The 23023-nt window shown below is 37.4% G+C and overlaps 1 protein-coding gene across 18 annotated transcripts in view; it reads left to right on the plus strand.

Annotated features, from left to right (window-relative positions):
- The window catches only part of raskol (Ras GTPase-activating protein raskol), a 262564-nt gene extending 239783 nt beyond the window's left edge, over nucleotides 1-22781 (plus strand). For all 18 annotated transcript variants that reach the window (XM_022084520.2, XM_022084516.2, XM_087350956.1 and 15 more), the window contains 15 exons: nucleotides 3815-3909; nucleotides 5090-5184; nucleotides 6987-7211; nucleotides 8908-9009; nucleotides 9225-9409; nucleotides 10180-10349; nucleotides 10562-10724; nucleotides 11409-11667; nucleotides 12901-13049; nucleotides 14292-14458; nucleotides 15223-15542; nucleotides 16131-17098; nucleotides 18867-19006; nucleotides 19661-19869; nucleotides 20606-22781. In XM_022084520.2, coding sequence (XP_021940212.1) covers nucleotides 3815-3909; nucleotides 5090-5184; nucleotides 6987-7211; nucleotides 8908-9009; nucleotides 9225-9409; nucleotides 10180-10349; nucleotides 10562-10724; nucleotides 11409-11667; nucleotides 12901-13049; nucleotides 14292-14458; nucleotides 15223-15542; nucleotides 16131-17098; nucleotides 18867-19006; nucleotides 19661-19869; nucleotides 20606-20843 — 3485 coding nt within the window. In that variant the 3' untranslated portion in view covers nucleotides 20844-22781. The remainder of the gene's footprint in view (nucleotides 1-3814; nucleotides 3910-5089; nucleotides 5185-6986; nucleotides 7212-8907; nucleotides 9010-9224; nucleotides 9410-10179; nucleotides 10350-10561; nucleotides 10725-11408; nucleotides 11668-12900; nucleotides 13050-14291; nucleotides 14459-15222; nucleotides 15543-16130; nucleotides 17099-18866; nucleotides 19007-19660; nucleotides 19870-20605) is intronic.
- Nucleotides 22782-23023: the final 242 nt, after the last annotated feature.

Consider the following 23023-nt stretch of genomic DNA (forward strand, 5'->3'; position numbering starts at 1 on the left):
TTCATCACATTCTTCGTACTGGTTGCCCAAATTCAATGTACGTTGACATGTTACATTTAAATCCTTGGTCTATCGTCCTTACATTTATTATACATTTTAAAAGACTATTCAATGTAGAAGGCTTTTCCAAAATTTACCCCATTTCTTCGAAAATATACGAGCCCCATTTTAGAGTCTAATTTAGCAACTGCTACAAAGGCACGCAACGCCAATTCTGCTTGGATCTGTTCTGACTCTTGGAAAGAAACGTCAAATACTCCTTACAAAGGCACGTTCTTAAATACTTCAGATTTAGAGGCGAAATATCGTGGTTGTTAAAGTGCAATCTAGCCATTTCTATTTTCTGTTACAAAACGTTTCACTGGTAATTTTTACCTTTTAAAATATAAAGGAATTTAAATTTTTGTGGTGAACAACGTTAGCGTTACTTTGTTTCGGGTATAATTTAAACGGGATCATCCGACACGAATTAGCTACATTTATTTTTCGTCGTAAACCCACTTATATTTGTAAAGTTTTCGTTCAATGTTCTGGATTTTGGTTGCAATAAAACTGCATTTTACTAGTCGACGTGTCCCTAAAGGTTTTCGTTTTGCGTAGAAGCTCCTGGTTTCCATCCCAGTTCTGTTCAAATGTGTCTCGTACACGTTTTACGAATGAGTTCTTCAGAGGTATTTGACGAAATGTTTGTCTCTAGTACAGTGTGAACCTCAGTGTAGTATATCGAATGATTTCCTACTGCAATGATAATTTGACTAAATCTTGCGACTGTGGTGAAATAGTTTTCGACGAAATTTGCAACTGCCCAATTACCTGTTCCGGATAATTCTTATATTTCATTCTACAGTACGCTATAATAATCCGCTTATATGCGCCGAATTATAGAATTTGAGCTGCGAACGGTTATTACTTATAACATAATTTAATCAGTTTAGTCAATATTTAGAAAACTTGTCCTTATTCGACTGGTCTGAACTACTTTACGAAAATACTACGGTTAAGTTGATATTAAAATTATTATATTAATTAAACTCTGCGTAGGAATTCTACCGTTTTATAAAACGCAATTATTCTTAACTTCCAATACTTAGTCGGTTGTACTGAATTAGCGAATGCAAATTTGTTGCTTTAATTACTTTTTTAAAAATTCTCTTCTACTGTTAAATATTATCGCTGCTATAAATATTCGTAAAATTAAGAATCCTAACAAATCAAATACTTCCTTCAAAATTAATAAATTTTTGAAACCACCATTTTGCAAAAACATAATTTTACTGCAACTTTCACTTAGATTACCACAGAACCGCACAAGAAGAAGTCCCGATTCCAACTGAAAGAATTCGGCCTAAGACCAACCCCTGTGCTTTACTTCCGTTTACGTCATACCCTATTGACCGATATGTGTACTATTATTATATGATATATGGCATATATTTAATTTTTATTAATTGTTCTTGTGTCTTTTACCACTAATTTTATCAAAAATACGTTTCGAAATTAGAATTTAAAATATATACTAAAATTCATAAACCTCCTTCTGTTTATTTCTTTCTTTTAATTATTTCTCTGATCATTGGAATATTTTATGCATCTGAGAAAGGAAACAGATAGCGCTGGAAACGAATTCTATATCGACCGTTTCTTTTTCCATAAGAACATGAATCAGAAGTTTTCAAGATGTCCTCCAACGTTTAACTATTCTAGCTCACGTGCAATGCAAGCCTAGATTTTTATCACCAGTCTGCTCTGTCTCTTGTTAAGATTGTCGGTGTCATCGCTATCCTGTATTTATTGGTACAAAGAAAAAGGTGCAGGGAGGAAAATTGTGGTCGTCATTCTCCCACCACACTTGCCCCGAGGCAAATAGTTAAAAATGATTAAATTGGTCACTGAAAGAACTACTCGGTGCAATGAGCAAAACCCTTTGGCCATATGCATATCACTAAAGAGGATATCCTATTGTGAATTCCAAGGTCTCCTGTGTTCGCTGGAGGCCATTTCTCATTCTCCCTGATTCTATCTCTGTTGTCGATCTTTTTCTCGCAGTTTCATGTGACTTTAGTACGACTAGTTTTATCAGGTGTAGAGAGAAGGTTTCGGTTTACGTTGTGAGAGTTGCAATGTATGTCAAGTACCCCAAAGCAACTTCCAGGTCAAGCTTCGCTGCCCTCCTTCGGCTGTCTTTAACAGGATTTGTTGACAGTTACTGCTGTCTTCTCAGTGTGTGACTGTGGTCTTCTGCGGACTTGACTAGTTGTCTGTTTCATTCTGATCGCGGATAGCAGCGTGGATATTGTGGTGAGCATTAATTTAAAAACAGCTGAGACTTAATTTCCGAATAATATAAATGGTGGATAAAGTTCCTCTTAAGAGGCATGTAACAGGCTCTTAACGTTCTTTTTTTAATTTTATTTAATTTTTATTGTGGCATGTGGAATGCACTGGTTGTTTCAGCTCCAGAAGAAACATTTTTAATCAGTGTTTATTAAGAAATCCATGAACTACTGTTTCACGATTAGGTTCAGAGGAAGAACTTAAGTTCTGAATGGACTATGGGGCACGAATTTAAATATTGTTCAAATTCCAGGTGCTCAGCATAATTAATACAGCTAAATCATTGTGTTTCTGAAAATAACACTATAGGTTATTAGTGGTTTTGTTTTGGAACGTAATCTAGGGAAACTAGAATTACTTCATCTGTGGCGTGGCGCTTCTGTAAGACTACAGACTTATTTTGTAGTGTGTGTGCTTCCTGTAGGATATGCGTTCTTCAGCTAAAGTAGAAGCGATCACATTTTAAGTATAACCTCTGTTGTAATTCAGACGTAGCTGTAGTGTCTGGATAAGGGAACTTTAGTACGACATGTGTTATGGTCATGTGTATTGGATTGGAATAAACCGTGTTTTGAGAAGTGTAAGAAAGTGAAGGATGCATATTTTTGGGCGCTTATAAACATATTATTACTGTGACAGTATATTTTCGTAAATTGAATTCTGTGACAACATAACCATTTCGAACGTGTTCTTGTTTAATTTGATACACCAATCCCTCGTGAACCTTTAGAGTTTTCGTTCTTGGGGAAGGGGATTACGGTTGGCAAGAACGGGGGTATATGAGAAGTGGTGGAAGTTCATTTACGTTTCAGAGGTTTGCTGCCTCCATCATCAGCGCTACGTGCGGGAAATTGGGAAGTCATTACAGCCCGAAAGAAAACATGGCTTCATGGTAAAGCCACTGATTGTTTCCCATGTGTATCAAAATAACAAATTTGCGTCATAAAATAATCCACCGCGGTTAGAAAATCTAGATACAAATGGTAAGTAAGTGCCAAGTTTGAATTGTCATGATGAGAAATACAGCGTCACTTGCCACATTACGTACCAGTATATAGTGCACATAACCACAAAAGGTTATGCAACTTGTCTTGATTTAGGAAACTTTCATTTGGATGGTGTGGTAGAAAGAGGCAGAGAACGCATCAGATTATTTGGGGGGTGGGGTAATAAATGTTGTAACAAGTTTTAATACTTAACCATAATATTACCACGTGTACAGCTGTCAGTGCTATGTTGTCTGAGCTACTGAGAGGGACATTAAATTAATCATAAATAAAATAAACTACAGTTGATTTAATGTTACTAGACATAATATAAACAAACCAATGTACTCTGTATCAGTAACTGGAGTTGGTTTTACTTGCTGGTACAGGTACCAAGGTTTCGCCATATGGTAAAGATATACCAGCAGTCTGTAGGCTGTCTTGGGCACAGATAAACGAATTTGTTGTAAGTAGCTTCTTTTGCTTGTTTTCAGATACATCTTATGAGAAGGCGTGTAGAAGAGGCAGTGCCCCAGCCACCCCTGTTCTGGGTACCCGTGCCCTTGAACTCACACCCTCCAGGATAGTCGTGAGTTTGAGTTGCCTTGTCAAATTAAAATTAGCAGTGTATGATATGTGTGTAGTATGGAGTTAATACTTTGGTAATAATTCAGTGCGTCTTTTGTTGCAATGGGCATTGTGTTTAGTTCTTGGTGTTTCTGTTTAAAAGTTGAGTCGCTGTCACTGTGTTATTGCGGGCATGCAGCTTGAAAATTTTTCACGCATCTGAAAGTACTTCTTTTCAATCCAAATTGTTATTTATTGTTTTTTGACAAATTTAATTAACCTGTCTGTTAGAATTCTTGTTAGAAAGTTGTGAATGGTGCATTGTTAGGAACATTTAGACAAGTTAGCTGCAAAAGAATGTAATTATTTTATGAGCAGTGTATTTTTGATACATTCTGTGATAAGATTGGAGATAGCTTTATTGACGGTGGTAACAAAATTTTATGAAGTGTTTGGTTGGGTAATGTATAGAAATGAAGCTTAGAAAATGAATGCATGACAGACGCTCAGTTCCAAATTTGCTTCGTACATACAAATAATTGTGATCCTTACCTTTTTACGTTTAAATGTTGCAACTGCAGGTATTGCTAACCAATTGTTAACCTAAAATGTGTAGATGAGTCTGCAAAGTCCAGATTTGTTGAAACAGAGAAACACAGATAATGAAAGTGTCAATTTGCCGTGGTATTTGAAGAGAGTACATTTTTTATTGCATTGTTTATGGTGGCTGGACATTCCCACTTACTAGATTAGAAGCTGTAGACCTTGAAATGGCCTTGTAATGCGTGTGAATTTACGTATAACTCGGATCTTGTTAACGAGTATGTACCTAAGATGTTGCTCACAATTAACTTAGAGCTCCTCCTATCTTTAATTTACAATCATTACTCCTGCTTCTTCTACTACTTTTCATTTTAATTTTATGCAGAGGTAAAAGAATTAAGATAATAAGGAGTAAAAGAAAGAAACATTTTGCATATGCAAAATCGTAAATTGTGACAGGAAAATAAATCAAGTAATATGACAATTAATTGTGGCGTGAGAGGGAACTATTTGCTGTTGATTATGTAATACTTTGCAGTGTAAATTTTTTGTCACAAAATTAATTTTATTTTCAGAAGTAAAAGAATCATATTTCGCTCTCTATCTCACAGCTTTAATTTAATATTATGTGGAAATAATTAAAATTAACTTTTTTCCAGAATTTCTTCTCAAAGCGGTCTTTCAGATCGAACCCGCTGAAGAGGACCAAAAGTGTTACAAAACTGGAAAGAAAACGAGTTCTTGACAGTGACGGGTAAGTATCTACTGATTGCTGGATAACACATTGAATGTTTGAAATGGTTGGCAGGATTTTCCCATGTACTTGTTTCAAAAATGACAGAGGTCCTTGAAAGCACAATGTTTCTTTGTATCTGTTGTTGTTGCAGATGTTTATTATGTAATGGCTTCAAGGATGAAGGATTTGAGGTGATAGTTTAAACCCATTTTTAAGGCACTGGAGGTGATTCAAGAATACTTGTAAAATTTGACCTGAAGTTAAGAAATTTCTCATTATTTTCTGTTTTCTAGCATATTTAGTAATTGAAATTGGCAGAACTACAAACAGTGTCTTATAAATAGTACAGAGAATGTGTTGTAATGAAATGAACATATTCATCGCCCTGATGACGGAGGCAGTATGACCTCTGAAACGTTGGTTAGCATCGACCAGACTACACAGCGCAACAACCCAGAAGACAGAAATCTTCAAATGAAAGAACGTCTCAAAATCTTAAGTACTAGTGTACTTTCCCCATAAATTTCCTAACCTCACAAAACTTCAAGGTCATATGCAGGATTGCTGGATAGCAAGTACTGTTGTACTTATTTTACAAGTTTATGTGGTTACTGTTTTGGTATCTTAAAGGGAAGGATAGGAAAGGAAGTAAAGCTTACAAAGAGCTCAGAATTGTTTGATGAAGACATATCCAACTATTTCAAATTGTAAGACGGAGAGCTCCAAGAAGTTCAAAAATTTCAAATGGAGAAGTGTTCAAAATGTCCAGCTCAGATTTTAATTGGTGAGTGTATTTTAAGAGTCCAAAAGCTGGGTTTGAAACATGGTTTAGTTTTCTTCTAAGCCTGAATACTGGTTTCGCAGAATCTCTTCATAGGTGGTATATGTGAATTCGTCCTACACAGGTGCTTTTTGGACATGTACCATGTAGCTGTGTGAATGTTCAAATGAAAAAGTGTGAATTATTTAAACTGGATGTAATTATTGCTATTAACCCCACAGTGCCAACCAGCGTACATTCCTGGTATAGATATCAGCTTCATCACATGATATGATATACACCAGATAGTTGGTGCTTAGATCTCCTTTGTCCACAGTTTAAATGGCTGCCATCACTGAAGAGTTATATATTCCTTCTGCGTGGTGAGCGTCATCGAGATTAATGCAACATTAAGCTCACTTCCCCAAAAAGTAACGTTACGCTGACACATGCAGTGGGTATGATGTTCTCGCATTTGATGTAACGCTTATCACATTATAAATTAGACATTGTGACGAATGAAATATTGTTTGAATGACCAGGTATCCTGTTTTTAATAGATCCCACTGTGAAGTGCTTTGTTCTATTTGAAAAATAAGGCGATCTCGGTAATCAACGTTGGTTAATCTTGCTCTCGGTTTGTGCAGTTTTATTCCTGAAAATACATTTTAAAAGCTGCGAAACCGTGTTCAGAAATTCATTAGTTATGTCAGAATTTCTGAAATAAAAAATTGTATGTTTATAGTCGGCAGTTATTACTGCGGAATGTAGCGGCACAGTCATTAGTAGCCAGATTCTTTCATTCTATTGTAAATTTAAATGCAGTTATGAAGCAGCTTTTATCTGTCAATGCTATTCCTTGGATTAGAATTTATATGTGGGTGTCCTATTTTGTCCTTTTCAGAATCTGTTCATCCCAAAGGCGAAATGTTCCAGAATCACCGCTGTGAAAATAGTCTGGAATGAATAAGCTAGAAATCTTATGTGTAAAAGCAATTGTGTAAATATTTATATGAAAACGAATAAGTGGGAAGAATGTATACACATTGTATGTTTTCAGAGTTCCTGTTCCACCACGACTGCGTACGTCACGGTCTCACGAGTCCTTGCTCTCAGGCCAAAGTGTGATGCAAACTCTGGACTTGGGAGCTGGGGGCGTAGAGATCAAGCCCCTACACCCTTCGGTCCTGGGTCGTGAACATTGTTTCCAAGTTACGCTTCCCGCTGGCAGCCCACGCTACTTCTCATGTCGGTCGGCCGATGAGCGAGACAAGTGGGTGCATAGGTGAGTAGTGAGGTCCCCAATATGTGACAATACTTCACCTAGTCTAAATATTTTTTTTAAATTTGTTATTAAATCAAATAAAATTATAAAACTATTTTAAAATTTAAATTATGTTGTAAGATTTGAGGTTTTCACAGCAGTGAGTATGAAGATTTCTGTCTTTTGGGTTGTTGCGCTGTGTAGTCTGGTCGATGTTAACCAACGTTTCAGAGGTCATACTGCCTCCATCATCAGGAGGCAGTATGACCTCTGAAACGTTGATTAACATCGACCAGACTACACAGCGCAACAACCCAGAAGACAGAAATCTTCATACTCACCGCTGTGAAAACCTCGAATCTTACATAATCTAGAACTGTGAAGATAAAACTAAAACCTTCGATCTCATAGCACAGACTACTATAATCTTTTATAACAGCACGTAAAAATTCAACAAATAATGCGTGATATTTATTGAAATATGGGTCTTGGAACATGGCGTAGATCAACCTCTCTATTAGCATTTGTATATTATTTCTCTATCAATCCTACAAAGGGCCCTAATCTCATCCGTTATCAATTCATGAATGATAACTACTCTTCCCTTATGTATACACTGTTATCAATATCCAAGCCTCAAAATAATCAATACTTTGGCTATCTAATGAAATTCAAGCAATAATGCTTTGGAGTGCAATTTCAATAACATTTTTTACCTCGTGATAAAACTGCACTGCCAACTTCACGTGAAGTGACATCCTGTACGAAGTCGCTCAGTGACCATGGAACCCTATTCCTAAATACCGTATTACATCCTTTTCTTACATTAAGTACAAATACTGCAAAACCTACCACTGGTTCAGAACAGAACAGTACGAATGTGACATATACACAAATAAAGATAGAAATTCAGAACCTGTTGTGAAAATATTTTACTATCCCAATACCTTGTCGGTGCAGATTTTTGTGACTGAAAAAAAAACCTTATATTGTGTCTTACCTAATACTTTGAATATGAAATCACATTTATGCTTTTTAACAGCATAAATTTCTTAAATGTCTTGTGAACACAGTAATAAACCATTCCATAAAATATGATATGTTTCTTGGTTAAATGAGAAACTAACAGAGTCTCACGAATCACTCCGCTCTATGGAATCAGCTCATACTACAACTAGTTTACTTTCATTCACAATCATTGTAAGTTTTAGTTCCTACTAAATTATATTTTTAATCACCTTGTACTATCCCAGAAGAGGAGGAGAAATTCTCCTCACTAAATACCCTTAGAATCTCACATTACTATAATGTGGGTGGGGGGAAGGGAGACAAATAGAAGAGAAGAAGGAGAAAGAAAGTCAGGATTACTAGATGTTACAGAAATAAGTACCTTTTTCATGGGGTGGCTTAGAAAAGCCAGACTGAGATAAAAATCTTGGACCAACAACGCTATATTAAACTACAGACATTAAAAATGGTTATCATTATTTAAAGATTTCTGTCTTCTGGGTTGTTGCGCTGTGTAGTCTGGTCGATTTACCAACATTTCAGAGGTCATACTGCCTCCGTCATCAGGGCGATGCAGTATGACCTCTGAAACGTTGGTTAGCATCAACCAGACTACACGGAGGCAACAACCCAGAAGACAGAAATCTTCATACTCGCCCCTGTGAAAACCTCAAATCTGACGTTTCAATATTTGTCTGTGTTTTTGCAGCTTGCGTAAGTCTGTTCAACCAGATCAGGAACATGTGCGGCGTACAGACAATTCACTCAAGATATGGATTCTGGAAGCCAAAGGAATTGCAAACAAAAAGAGGTAAGTTAGTAAGTACTAAGTTGCTAATTCTTGAGTTCGTCACTCTGCAGACCATTTCTTGAGAAAAATTTAAATGTCTGAACCAGTGCATCTAAACTTTCATTGTGTTCTGAACAAATATATCTTCCATGTTTTCTCTTTTCAGATACCCATTTGACCTTATCCGTTCTCACGTATCTTAGGTTTTACACTGTATTTTAATATATTGTTTGCAGGTACTTCTGTGAGCTTTGTCTCGATAAGACGCTCTATGCTCGTACTTCATCCAAGCAGAAGGGAGACATGTGTTTTTGGGGAGAGCATTTTGATTTCCACAACTTGCCTCTGGTGAATGTTATTAATGTGAATCTCTTTCGTGAAGCTGATCGTAAGAAGAAGCGGGACAAAAATGTCTTAGTTGGTAAGAATGTACTTAAGAAATTGGTTTGTGTGTGTGTTTTACAATGATCATACAAATTGTTAACAAGTCAGTTTAATTATGTCTTTAAGTAGCATAAAAATGTGACTTCAGTGTTTAAAAGGCTGGTTTTATTGAGGGAACAAATCACCATAAATTTTGCCGTTTTCATTTTTTAAATTTTTTTGTTTAATGTCATTTTTTTTATTTATTTTGACTGCTGCTGATGGCTGGTAGCTGTACTTGAGATCCACTGAGTAAAATGTATTTTTACAAGGCTGATAATAAATATTTTTTTTGGCTGGGGGAAAAAAATGTTCAGACCGTAGGTCGGTGTCTAGGAAATGCATATAGTGCTAACATTACATTTTTTCTTTACTTGGTTCTCCCAGGATAATGTTTATGAAAACAGACCTTGCAGTTTTACCAAGCCTTTCAAAATTTGTGTTCTTATCCACATCTTTTATTTGTACCAACCTTCCAGAAATCACGCACAATTTTGTAATGGAATGTCTTTGTAAATGGTATGTGGAAAACAGAGGGAAATGAGAATACACTTTTTGAAAGGGGTTTGTGAAAATGGGCCATGTAGATGTGTTTCACTTTGAGTTGGCTACTGACAACCCAGAGGCATGCTATTGTACCTTTTTTTTTAAAAAAAAAAACCAGAACACAAGTTATTTAATAATCATAAACATTCACAATTTAACCTTCATCATGTCATAATCTACACATGAGAATGAAAACTAAATCCAGTTGCTCTGTTTTTGTAGGTAGTGTAAGCATACCAGTGCATGAAGTGACATCTCGGCACCTGATGGAGAAGTGGTATCCTGTTTTGTCAGAAAAGGGTATACCGAAGGACCCTCCTTCTCTGCGGGTAAAGTGTCGCTTCCAGTCAGTAGACATCCTGCCAGTCCAGGTGTATCAAGAATTTCTGCAGGTAAAGACTTAATTCCTGGCCTCCCAGGTGCTGCTTATCTTCTTCTGAACTATAAGTATATAGAACTTTTTGTTTTTTATGATATTTTCAGAAATATATATTTGAGCCTTGTTACCAAAGTTGACATTACAATGATATTTTACTTTAATTGTAAGCTTGTGGTAAAGAATGCAGTTTCATAAAACTCCCGCTGTTTGCGCTGTGCTCTGCAGTTCCTGAAGATGGAGTACAAGCCATTGTGTGAGGCATTGGAGCCTGTGATTGGCGTGAAGGCAAAGGAGGACATAGCAACAGCCATGGTTCACATCATGCAGAGAGAGGGCAGGGCACAGCAGTTTCTTGCTGACATAGTCATGATGGATATTGATCGGATAGGTAAGCAGCTGATCTGAGAGAAGTATGGAGTCACTTTAATTTCTTCATTTTCCAATACTTTAGTTACAAGAATATATTTAGGACAGGTGTTACATAGTTGGTTTTGAAACATATAATTTTTCATTATATAAAATTGTTATTTTTGGACTTTTTCCATTGTATAAATTTTAAAATAATTAAACTGCAGCATTTGAGAAGCTGGAGTTTGTCTTCATATAGGAGAGGTTGAGACTGGGACATAGGCCCCACTGATATGCTTCCTGTCCTGTTTTCCTCCTTTTTACACGAAGACTGAAGTGGAACCTAGCTTCTGAAACACTGTAGTCTTATTATTTTGTAATTTAGACAATAGACCAAGTCCAAGAGAACACTTTGTACTTTGCAATTGGTGAGTCACACAAATTTCATACACAGTTTTGTGTGCTATGTCATGATAAAATATGGCTTCAGAGATTTAAGGTATGGCAAGGATAATTTTAAATGGTGGGTGGTGAAGGTGGTGGCCTGTTATGAACATAGTAATGGATTTTGCAAATTTCATGTTAAGTTTATGTATATATAAAGCATGGAACCACTTGCTCCCACAGTTGTTCCAGTGCTTTTAACTTTCATGTTTTTTCCCCTTGCTGAAACAAGATCTTGAGTATTTGGTTTAATCATGTTTCTGCGTCATATCATGTGCAGATGATGAACGGCTGACATTCAGGGGGAACTCCCTGGCAACAAAGGCAATGGAGGCATACCTGAAACTGACAGGTGATCGGTACCTGCAGGAAACTCTTGGCGAACTCGTGAGTTGTGTACTTAGCTCAGGGCAGGACTGTGAAGTTGACCCATTGAAGGTGGCCAATGTAGCAGCCCTACGCAAACAGCAGGACAACTTAAGGGCCGCAGTGGAACTGGCATGGTCCCGCATCTTGAGTTCTCACCAGGCTTTCCCCGTGTTAGTACTTCCCCATATTTAATGTGATTTTTGTGGGCAAGAAAGCAGTTTGGAATTATTTATGAAATTTTCATCTTATTAATCTGGGTTTCATTATTACCCATTATTGACGTTTTGATGGGTGGTCATGGCAATTAAAATGTGCCATTGAGAGCCTATACATAGTCAGGCCCCATATCTGGCATCCCAAAAACTGGTAAGACCTGAAATCCATATTTATTTCTGGCGATTTTTTCTGGCAGCATTTTCATGTTTAAAACTGGTGCTTTGTGGTTTTTTGACTCGACACCATGTGCGACTGGCACCACTGTCAACGGTCTTCTTAGTGCTAGTAGAAGGTAGCTCGCATTTATTTTGTACATATGAAAAGTTGTCTGTGTAAAGATTTTTTAAAAAAAAGGGCAAAAAAAACTTCGATCCCAAGCGTTTTATATTAAGGGTCTGGTACTGTACTTTGCTTTCGGTACAGTGCGCACACACTCATAATATGCTTGATGTTGGGATGTCTGTCACTTGCTGCTATCTTAGATTATTTGGTAAAAGAGATGAATAATTGTGTACTCTCTGGATTTTCTAGTTGCAAAAGAAATGAAACACAATAGGTCTTTGAAAGATATTGTAGCGATTCAGTTCAAAGGAAGCAGTAATTTTACTGTTAAAGAATTAAATGTGTTGTGGACCAAACTATGTGTGTGAACTGAAACTGTAAATGCGAAATACCTTACTGTATGAGTCTGGAGGATGGTGAGGAATCTTACCAGTGAGAGGACTGACATAAGATTTTAATTTTTATGCTGTTTACTGTGAAATGACTGTAATTGAAGAATGGTACTGCAGTTGGTGTAGATTATTCTTGTTCTGTGTGAAGTCTGGTGCTGCCACTTCTTTTAAATGTAGTAAAATTTCATAGTCCACAAAAGATAGTGCAAGGAAACTTGGGTTCGAATTAATCATGTTTCATTTTAGACAATTTTTATGTTTGTGATATGAAAATTGTGTGCATTGTAATTGTCACTTTTCATTGTTCATGTACTTAACTTCTCAGCTGCAAATTTCTATAAGTAAATTTTTATCTAGAAAATTGATTTAATGTGTGTGCAGAATACAAAACTGGGTTATTCTATTCGAGTCGCCAGTAAGAATAAATCTGTTTGAGGGCAGTTGCACATTAGTCATACTTCTTACTGTGCAGCTGGAGGAACATGGCTCTAATGAGATTACTGTGTGTTGTAGGGAGTTGCGCGAATGTTTCCACACATTCCGAGAGCGTCTTGCAGCCATGGGACGAGAGGACATTAGTGATAATCTCATCTCAGCCTCCATTTTCTTGCGCTTTCTCTGTCCAGCTATTCTGTCTCCGAGCCTGTTCAACATCACACATGGTAGGTGATCACAAAAAAAGGGCAAAGTGCGCAAAATTAACACGTAGAGGAACAATAAGTCTGTTGCAGCCATCTGCCCACAACACTTTGACAATTTTTCTGAAATTTGATACTGGAAGTCTGCACTAAAATCTATTTTATAAATTTAATTTTTGTGTGTGTTTGTCCAATATAATCATTTTTTTTTTGTGAAGCAAGAAACTTTTGTGATACATATAAAATAGTGTATGATATACAGTATACATGTGATTTGAAGTCTAGAAAGTGTAATTTTAAACAGTTCTTGATGTGGTATATATGTGGTAAAATATAAAGAAAAATAAGGTTATCCATTTATGAGTTTTGAGGAGTTACATGATTTTCTTGTGGAAGCAATGATTTAGAAAAAATCTGTATTTCATATTCGAGTACCCCTTTTCCCCTCATCATTACATTTCTAAATATGTATCCTGTGGAATACGTGATTGTGTGATGGAGTAAGTGGTCAGTTGCTGTGTGAAGTTGCAGCATTATGGTACATTTAATAAATTACATTTGAGCTAGAAGGGGGAGCTTACAAGTTGTACAGACGTGCAAAGTGGAAAACTGCATGTTCCAAAAATTCCAGTATAGTGGTTAGGTCTGCTGCTGTGTATTTGAGAGAGACAATTTTCAAATTAAGCATGAAAACAGGATTTTGACTGGATTCAAGTGTTCCTCAATCCCTCCTGGAAAATACTGGTGCAGTCAGTACCATAAAGTAGACCATAATAATTCCCTTTTATGCCGTTCCCCGTTTATCATACTGAATGTCCTGTCATTTGATATGATATGCAGTCAATAAAATATATTCCGCTGAATTAAACCAAGAAAACAACATACATTAGAACTATGTGAAAATTCAAAGGGATTATTTAAAAAATTATGTTTTATTTGATGACCCTACAATAACCCTGTAACATCAGTACTTTAAATTCAAGTTGTTGCAATATCAGACAGATGCAGAATTATCATATTAAATGCTTCAGCTTCCAGAATTGCTGTTGCCTGTTCAATTTTTCTGTTTCATAGGACAATCCCACATAAGTTTTCTTCCTGTGTAAGACATTGACATTTCATGGTCCGGTAATTTTGTCCACAAGGTAAATTTTTTTTCTCCAAAAAGAGGTTCCTGCATAATAAGATTTACGGTGAAAAGTGTTCAAGATTTGAAAATATTTTTCATTAAACTTGAACTCAATTTTGATAATTGTAATGTTACAGAATATCCAAATGAAAAGGCTGCACGTAATCTCACTCTTGTGGCCAAGACATTACAGACATTGGCCAACTTCACGCGTTTCCAAGGAAAGGAGAACTTCATGGAATTTATGAATGACTTTCTGGAACGAGAAGCTCCATCAATGAAGAACTTCTTGAAGCACATTTCAGTGAGTATTGTACTTCTCTTCGGGCCTTAACTTTACTAATAAGAAGTATGTATCCTCACACTCATTAATTAAGTGATGATGAAGAAGATTGGGTAATTCACATGTCGGACATATGATGAAGTTACAAAAATTGCAGTAATCTGTTGCTCTTTTTTTTATTATAAATTAAAGGAGCATATGAATTATATAGTAATTTTGAGATAACTCTGGTAAATTGATCGTTAACTGCAGTTTTAAATTAAGATTAACATGTGCATTGGACATTATTATTTTAAAAAGGATGGGCCTTAACATTTTTATAAAAAGGTATAAATTTAATAATGTGCTAGGCTGTAAGTTGGCTTACAATTCTTAAAATCCACAGTTTATATTTAAATGTCAAAACGTTGATATGCCATATTTACCGCAAATCACAATATCCCAGATGTAATGTGCCCTAAAGTCATAAGCTTAAAAATAAAAATGAATGGGTAAGAAAATAAAGGATTATTCTATTAAACGCAGATATATGATCTTGCATGTTTGCCCGATTAACATCTATAGCAAGATACTGTTCAAACGCAGTTAAATGTTTAGTTTGTTAGATGATAATTGAAACATAAGACCTGATTGCTTTGTGGCAAATGTGGCAATTTCATCACTTTTTTGTTTTTCCATTCCGAGCTGTGGAACAAATATTACATTTGGAGATATACAGATATTTTTAAATTCTGCTGTAATAGCAGTTTATGTAATGTAATTCATTCAAATTAATATTTCTGTAGGCACACGTGCAGCGTGACTTTCCATCTCCACACTGCTTGGAGTTTGATGGCTACATTGATCTTGGCAAGCAGTTGAGTCTTTTGGCTGCTCTTCTACATGAATGTGTGGGAAAATTTGGACCTGGACACAGCGGAGAAATCCAGAGGCTTACACGGGTTCTTGACAGGGTGAGACTAGCACAGAGTCAGCCGGCAGGATTGATCCGTCAACACAGTTCACCCCCAATGCCTGGAATTATACCTTCACCAGGGCAGGGAGAACCAGGAAATAGGAATTCTGAACCAGCAGCACTTCAGGCCCTACAGAGGAACATCTTTAGGTATAACAGCACTTTATTCTCACATATGATGCAGGCATGTTGCAAATTCATAGCAATTCATAAATCTAGATAGAGGTTATCCTATTTATTGTTCCTTGGGGATATAAAAGGTTTTATCACAGAATGCAGGAAGAATTAAATGATAAAAATGCAGTATTTATTTTCAGAATAGTAGTTAACTTTACCATAGATTTTGGTTTTTTATTTTTTATTTTATCTTGAACCAGATCCATTATGTATGAATAGACTTCCATGAAATTTGATACTGATGCCATACTAAAATGAATTATCCAAAAATTATTTTATTCATCATTTGCAAAGACAAATGTTTCACAATAAAACTTGAATTCTTAAATGTGCCTCGTTAAAAGTCCAGTGGCCTAAAACATTTTTCAGAAGGGTGTAATCACTGATAAAATGCTCTGATTCTGAAGTGTGATATCTGTAGTTTTATTATGCTCAGAACAATAGATGTGTATATACAGTACATACCAAAGCCAGTATGGAATATATGATCATCAAAGTTCCTTTCCAGTATTATTATTTATAGTAAAGTGTTGATGGAAATGTGTCTACCTTGATTTGCAGGTTTAATGACCCTACAGTGTGCAATGGCGTTGTTTTGGGTCAGTTCCATAATGGACAACAGCAGCAACATCATCCCACCAGTGAAATGAGTGGCTCCATGATTGCCACCATCTCTGGTCATGTTACACGATCGCCTGTTGTACCCCGAGCGTCGACTCTGCCTCGTAATGCCTTTCTACCCAAGCTAGCAATGACATCAACTACTGCTGGTGATGAATACTGTGATCCACCTCCAGCCTATCACAGTCCTAGTCCCGCTCCACACCACTGTAGTGTTCATTGTCTCCCACCTGGTAGCCTGCAGCACCGGAGTGGCCGTTCTTCTTCTATCGCGAATGGTCTAAATGGAAATATTGCAACTGCTAATAGTAATGTAAATGGGAACCTGGATGAGCTGTCCGATCTGTTGCGTTACGCAGATGATGAGGCTCTGTCAGAACACAATACAAACAAGGGTAGTCAGATTTCTATTTCACAGCTCTCCAATGTGGCATCATCTGGGTATCAGAGTTTTGCATATAGTCAGAGCTCAAGTCCTGTGGATCTCACCATTGCAAATAACAATAATTCTACACAAGCAAACAGTGCTGTAAGCAACAACAACAACAATAATAATGTAAGCATTGTAGCATCGGCTCCACTTGCTTTTACCAACCCGGTGTATCACATGGAATTACAACAGCAGATGGCGACACTGAACGGACATCACCGTCATTTGCGTCGGCATCATTCTTGCAGTTCATCTTCTGAGGAAAATGGTGGTGGTGGAACACTGGAGAGGGTGGGTGGAGTGGATGCATCTCCTTTGCATTCAACACCTACACCCCCACCAGTTCACAAGTTCTCTTCAGGATTGCGAGCTCCTCGTACAAACCCACAGTGTGCACAGAGGAGTAACTGGCGTGCAGCTAATGGGCAAACTTCTGGTGTGTTGCAAACCCATCTTCATACATGCACTAGCACTCCAGGTAATCACCCGACTGTGTTTAGAATATTTAGCGCCATAATGGTTTTCTTATCTAACACAGGCTGAATGCAAGTTATAGTTTCACTCATTTGGCAAGGGCATCATTTTACTTGATACTTGATACTTGATGAGAAACAACCACTTAATTGTAAGACTTGAGGTTCTCACAGCGGTGAGTATGAATATTTCCGTCTTCTGGGTTGTTGCGCTGTGTAGTCTGGTCGATGTTAACCAACGTTTCAGAGGTCATACTGCCTCCGTCATCAGGGCGATGAATATGCCAATAGGGTGTGAGGTGCTAGGTTTATAGGCTGGAAAGTGAAAGGTGGATACATGGATCGGATAATCAGGGAAGCCATCGAGATCGAACTACATCCCGATAACTTTAACAGGGAAGATGGACTTCACCTGAGCCGGTCCTGGAAGCCTCTTATTCACACACTTCGAGGACTCCGCGAGCGAGCAAGAGTGCGCCGCCAGAACCAACCAGACCACTAGCATGGCCCTTTTCAGGGCCCTGATCCATACAACCAAACTCAAACTTGCTCTCTCTACTTTCTCTCCCACCCTCGCCCCCAGACCAACCAGACCACTAACATAGCCCGTTTCAGGGCCCAGATCCATCCAACCAAACTAAACCTTTCTCCCTCTACTTTCTCTCCCTCTCCCACTCTCGCCCACGTGCTACCATTGGTCCACTCCCATGCCTGCTCCCATTGACTCAGGGCAGGCTACACCTTTCACTTTCCAGCCTATAAACCTAGCACCTCACCCTATTGGCATATTCATCGCCCTGATGACGGAGGCAGTATGACCTCTGAAACGTTGGTTAACATCGACCAGACTACACAGCGCAACAACCCAGAAGACGGAAATATTCAACCACTTAATTGGTTCTGGGTTCTTGAGCATTTTATAGTTCCTCACATGGTAAAGAAAATTTGTCATGTTCACAAAATACCACCATTTCAATAAAGTTTGTATTTCCACAGCCAGTTTTACACGCTGTTATGTCTATGACTGGATCTTGTGTATGCTTTTGCTTCGAGATTTTTCAATCAGAATGTTTTCTGTATTCCTTGTCTGCAATCTACTTGTCCCACCTATCATACCCTTTTTGATTTAATTATCCTAGTAATGTTTTAGTGAAAGCACAAAATTTACTATAAATATTATTTTATTGACATATTACTTTTTAACGTCGCCCTCGGTGGACTAGTGGTTAGCGTGCTCACCACTGGACCCAAGGTTTGCGGGCTCTATCCCGGCTGAGTTCGATGGATTTTTAAGGGTGATTAAAATCCGTAGCACAACTTCCTTCGGAGAGGAAGTAAAGCCTGGGGTCCCGTGTCGTAGATTTACGGCATGTAAAAGAACCTTACGAGCATGATACAAGATGTTTCCTAAGCAAAATTCAGCAGCCATTTCTCACCCAAAAGTTTCCTGATTCACTGTTAGATGGCTCTGGCAGTCAAATCAGGATTGAGTAGAAATTGTGCAGAGTCAGTGGGCTGGTCACTCACTACTTCACGCACAACCAAGACCAAGAAACCTCCGAAAAGGAGGCGGTGAAAACCCACAACAGGGTCGTAGTGCCAAGAAACAACAACATTACTTTTTAACATCACTTTCAAATGAAATTATGAGTGAATTTTTCATAATAAATGGGATGGTTATGAAGTAGTAGTTTACACACTATATTATGTATAGGCCTACATTGGCACACGTGTTTTAATGCATCTTTATATATGTCTTGTAAACTGTTTCAGATCAACCTATTTCTACATGCTGTGCAAAGCTGAGGCGGCGGCTGTCTCTTGACTCAACTCGTGATCTTTCAGACTCGTCAGATGATGATAGCTGCCATGGTCAGCTCAATAAGCTTCGAAGCCCCAGGAATATTGAGCAGGTACCTGAATTGTTCTTTTTCTGTATTTTACTGATATTTCAAGAGGATGATGCATGTTCTGTGTGTCCTTTATAACTTATGAACACTTCCATGCAACTAATTACAGATAAGCACAGTCTCATTTACAACTTGTGTAATTTACCATTAAACCTCACAATGCCAGCTGATGTTTTATTCAAATCTGAGCTATCCAGGAATAAAAGAATTGTTTTCTGACACAGGTGACGTACATATGTGCATGGCTTTTCACTTCTGCTACAAGAGTAGCCTCGTGTAGCAATCCACAGTTTTGGATTTGGTGATAAGGACCATCATTGTAATTAGTGCTAGTACTTTATGCAGATACTGTTGCTGTTGACACTTATAATACAATTGCCACTTTTAAAATTTACAGTACAGACATTTAAAGCCTTTTTCTAACTGCAGCCATATTTGAAAAGTGCATTTCCACATGGTGTCCATAATTATAAATGAAATTGAACAAGGTATATGATCTGAAGCTTCAGTACCCTGAGGATGAGGACGAAGATGGTTCTTGAAGTGTTGGTGTTTTCTCCATTAAACCACCTGGCCTGGCTGGTAGCCCGAGGACAGAGGATTGAAGTATAGGACGGTACAGAATTAAATATAAAAGACAACTTTGTTTGCTTACAGTATGAACAAGAGATTGAACGATTGCAGAAGAATGTAGAATATTTGAAATTGAAGTTGGAACAGGCCGAACAGCAGCACGATCGAGAACAGCGAGGCTCGGGCATGGACTCGCCGGATATCGACTCCAGCGAGCGGGAATCAGTGCATGATGTGAGAGACCCACCAACTCCTGGCCAAGGAGACACAAACATGAAGAACATCATTGCAAGGTTAGCAGTAAAGTAGCACCACCACTTCCTCCCCCTAGTCTCCGAGCTTTCTTGCTGCCCCTGACGCCCTCATGCAGAGAGGCTGGTGGATGGTAAGAGGTCCAGACGGTTATAAGGAATGTGATAGGATGTGTGGGTGTGTTGGGGAGCGGTGGTGCACAAAATGATTGGTGGAGGACTGTATGGCGTAAGGCAGCGTTTTTCCCTGTTGCAGTAATGTATGAATCAGTTAACTCACAAGCTGTCAAACCACATTACGACTAGGCTTTAGGAAAATATACCAGGTAAGCTAAAAAATGTGCAGAAGCTTATGAGCTTTATCAGTATTAAGGAATTTTTTAAATTTCTTTATATCGGATTTCATCTGACAGCAGACAGAAATATTGAACAATTCTTTTATTAGTTTATTTTCTTCACCATGAATCCTTTCACGTACCACTGGTGTTATGCATACCGTACGTTTGGAAATGCTGGTGTAAGGTATAGGTTTTGGTGCTGAGGGCTCTGTGATGAGCATTGGAAGGAAAGTAATATCTGAAATGAATTGTTGGGCTGAGGAAAATCAGATGATACCTGCTCAGGAATCCCCATTTTGTTTATATGTGTTAACGTTCTAACAGAATTACTTTTCCACCTCTCGACACCCTAACTTTGGTTCTCCAGTTACAAGCAGCATTAAGAGGATGTTTTTCGTATCGTGCATTAAAGTAACTCTTGTTGATGGACTGAATTTTAGGTTAATCTCTGTTGAGGAAGAGCTTCGCCGTGAGCAGCAAAAGATGTCTGATGCATTGTCCCACAAACAGAGGGTTATTGAGGCACAAGAACATAAAATCGCTGCTTTAGATGCTGCAAATAATCGCCTCCTCTCAGCTCTGACCACCCTGAAGGATCGATATGCCCTTCAACAAGGTAAGAATGGAGCCCAGCGTCTGTTGGCAGAACTGAGTGAACTGAAGAGCTCGTCATGCTGAGATGCTCAGTGTACAGTTCTTTGCAAAGGAAGGCAAGTATCTGTTTGTCAAGAAGGGATGTAGTTAAATGTACCTGGTACTTGTACATTTTACTGATGATGCAAGTCCACCAAAGCATTAGATACAAGAATGATCAGCGGCTTTTTGTATGACTGGTAAGGTGCAATCAAGATTTACTGTTTATTTTAAGGGTTTGATTATTTTTTATAGAACAAAACTTATTGAGAAGTTTTATGGGCAAATTTGCTGTAGGTCCAATAATATTTTGAAGTTGTAATTCTTTAGTTAAACTTTGTGTAATATGTCATCTTTCAGAAGAAATAGCAACTTCGCCACTGTCATCAATCATTCTGTGCACATAAATTTATGCCACAATGATCAATACCAGGTACATACAACCCTTTATTAAAATGTCCAACTCCACATTTATTGCGTCTTATAAAATGGACGTATTTACCTCATCGTGGTTTAAGATGCCAGATACTATGAAGTCATGGTATCTTTATAATAAAGAGTATCTGTAAGATCGACTTCATTCGACAGTTGATACTTACCAGAATCATAGCTGGAACAGTATTTTCTGTAACTTGAGTCTTGTTGTCATATTTGATTGTGAATTGAGAGTCGTGGTTAGTGAAATGTGACTGTATCATATTCAGCTGTAGGGTATACGGACAACCAGATGTTAGCTAGTTATTGTACCTGTTTTTTATCAGCTGTTATATGAGGCTGTACTTTATTTTTGTTTTAAAGTATGGAGGAAAGTCATGAATAAGACAGTATTTTACCTATCTGCCATGCAGAAGTAATGTACGCGCGCTGTTTCATTAGTCATGCTGCACATCACTAAATGCTTTTAAAAAATGCACAAATTCATAATAATATGTACAGTAATCACTGACATGGATGTCTTGGCTACGTACATTTTAATAAATAAGTACAGTATGCCTTGATCGCCAGAGATTTAAACTTTTGAAAGTGGACCATTTACACTGTTCATGCATAAACACTCTGTATTAGAAATGGCTGTAACGATATTGTCGCATTAAGTGGCCGATGTTTTCTTGTCTGACTGTGGCAATTTTGTAATAAACAAGTATGACAGTAGTACAACTCTGCGACTGTTATTTGCATACGTGAAACGCTGTTCGCATCTAGCATTCCGTAGTCAAAATACAATTACAACTATTAGGTGGTATAAGAAACGCTTTCAAAATTATCATTGCAAATATATGTGGTAAAATTTTCAGTATATTGTCATGCTTTGATCTGTAGCAATTGGTCATTTTGAATGTATGTTTTATTATACACTCTATATTGTACTCGTTCTTGAATTTCTTTGCATGTGTTTGTTTAGGGATACAACAAAATAATTTACGGCCATTGCTATTATTAATGCAGCGTAGTGAGGAAGCAGTCGGCTGCTTTAGTATTATCCTGTGTGTATTTTGTAGATTTCTCATTACCAAAGATTAGTTGTTTGGCATCATAAATGCCAGGTTGTTTCTGTATATGTTTGGGAAATGATTTATATTGTGGTCTGTGAAACATGGCAAAATAAAGGTTCTACTACAAACATGTACATATAAGCCATATCAGTATAGGATGACATACAATAATTTATGTTTTTTACCTTTGTTAAATGTTTTTGTGTGCTAGAAAGGTCATTTAACTATCTAAAAATTGAAACGGTAGTTGTTTCTGATAGTATTTTTTTGCGTTAATTTTTCTAAGAAACTACAACAGACTTGCCATGATTGAGCTGAAGTTTTTTTATCTAGCGCTTCTTATTGTAATTGTATCAGTTTTTGTGTGATACACAAATAATGTATATCCACTCCTTCCCATTTTTTTGTAAGTGTAAATTTGAATGTAGATTATATGAACTGTACACAATATTTATCACATTACACAAGTAATTTAAAGCTGTTTACTTCATTATGTAGTATTTATTATGAACATTTCTTTCCTTTCAGTATTGTTTCCAAGCTAGGAAAAGCTTATGCTTAATTGGGGATGTGTGAACATATTAGATTTTGAAATGAAGCTTGTTTTTGTGCGCGTTTTGGACAATTTCCAGCATTTTTTGAACATTTTGAAAATTTTCAAAATTCCACCACCTGATGCTTTGCGGAAGCGGTCCCTCTCGGACTGTTTCTGATGAAGCGTGTCTCTGACGA

This window comes from Zootermopsis nevadensis, unplaced genomic scaffold, assembly GCF_977971745.1.
Source record: "Zootermopsis nevadensis isolate Lab colony 2312 unplaced genomic scaffold, Znev_1.0 Znev_ptg000002l, whole genome shotgun sequence".
NCBI classification, from domain to species: domain Eukaryota; kingdom Metazoa; phylum Arthropoda; class Insecta; order Blattodea; family Termopsidae; genus Zootermopsis; species Zootermopsis nevadensis.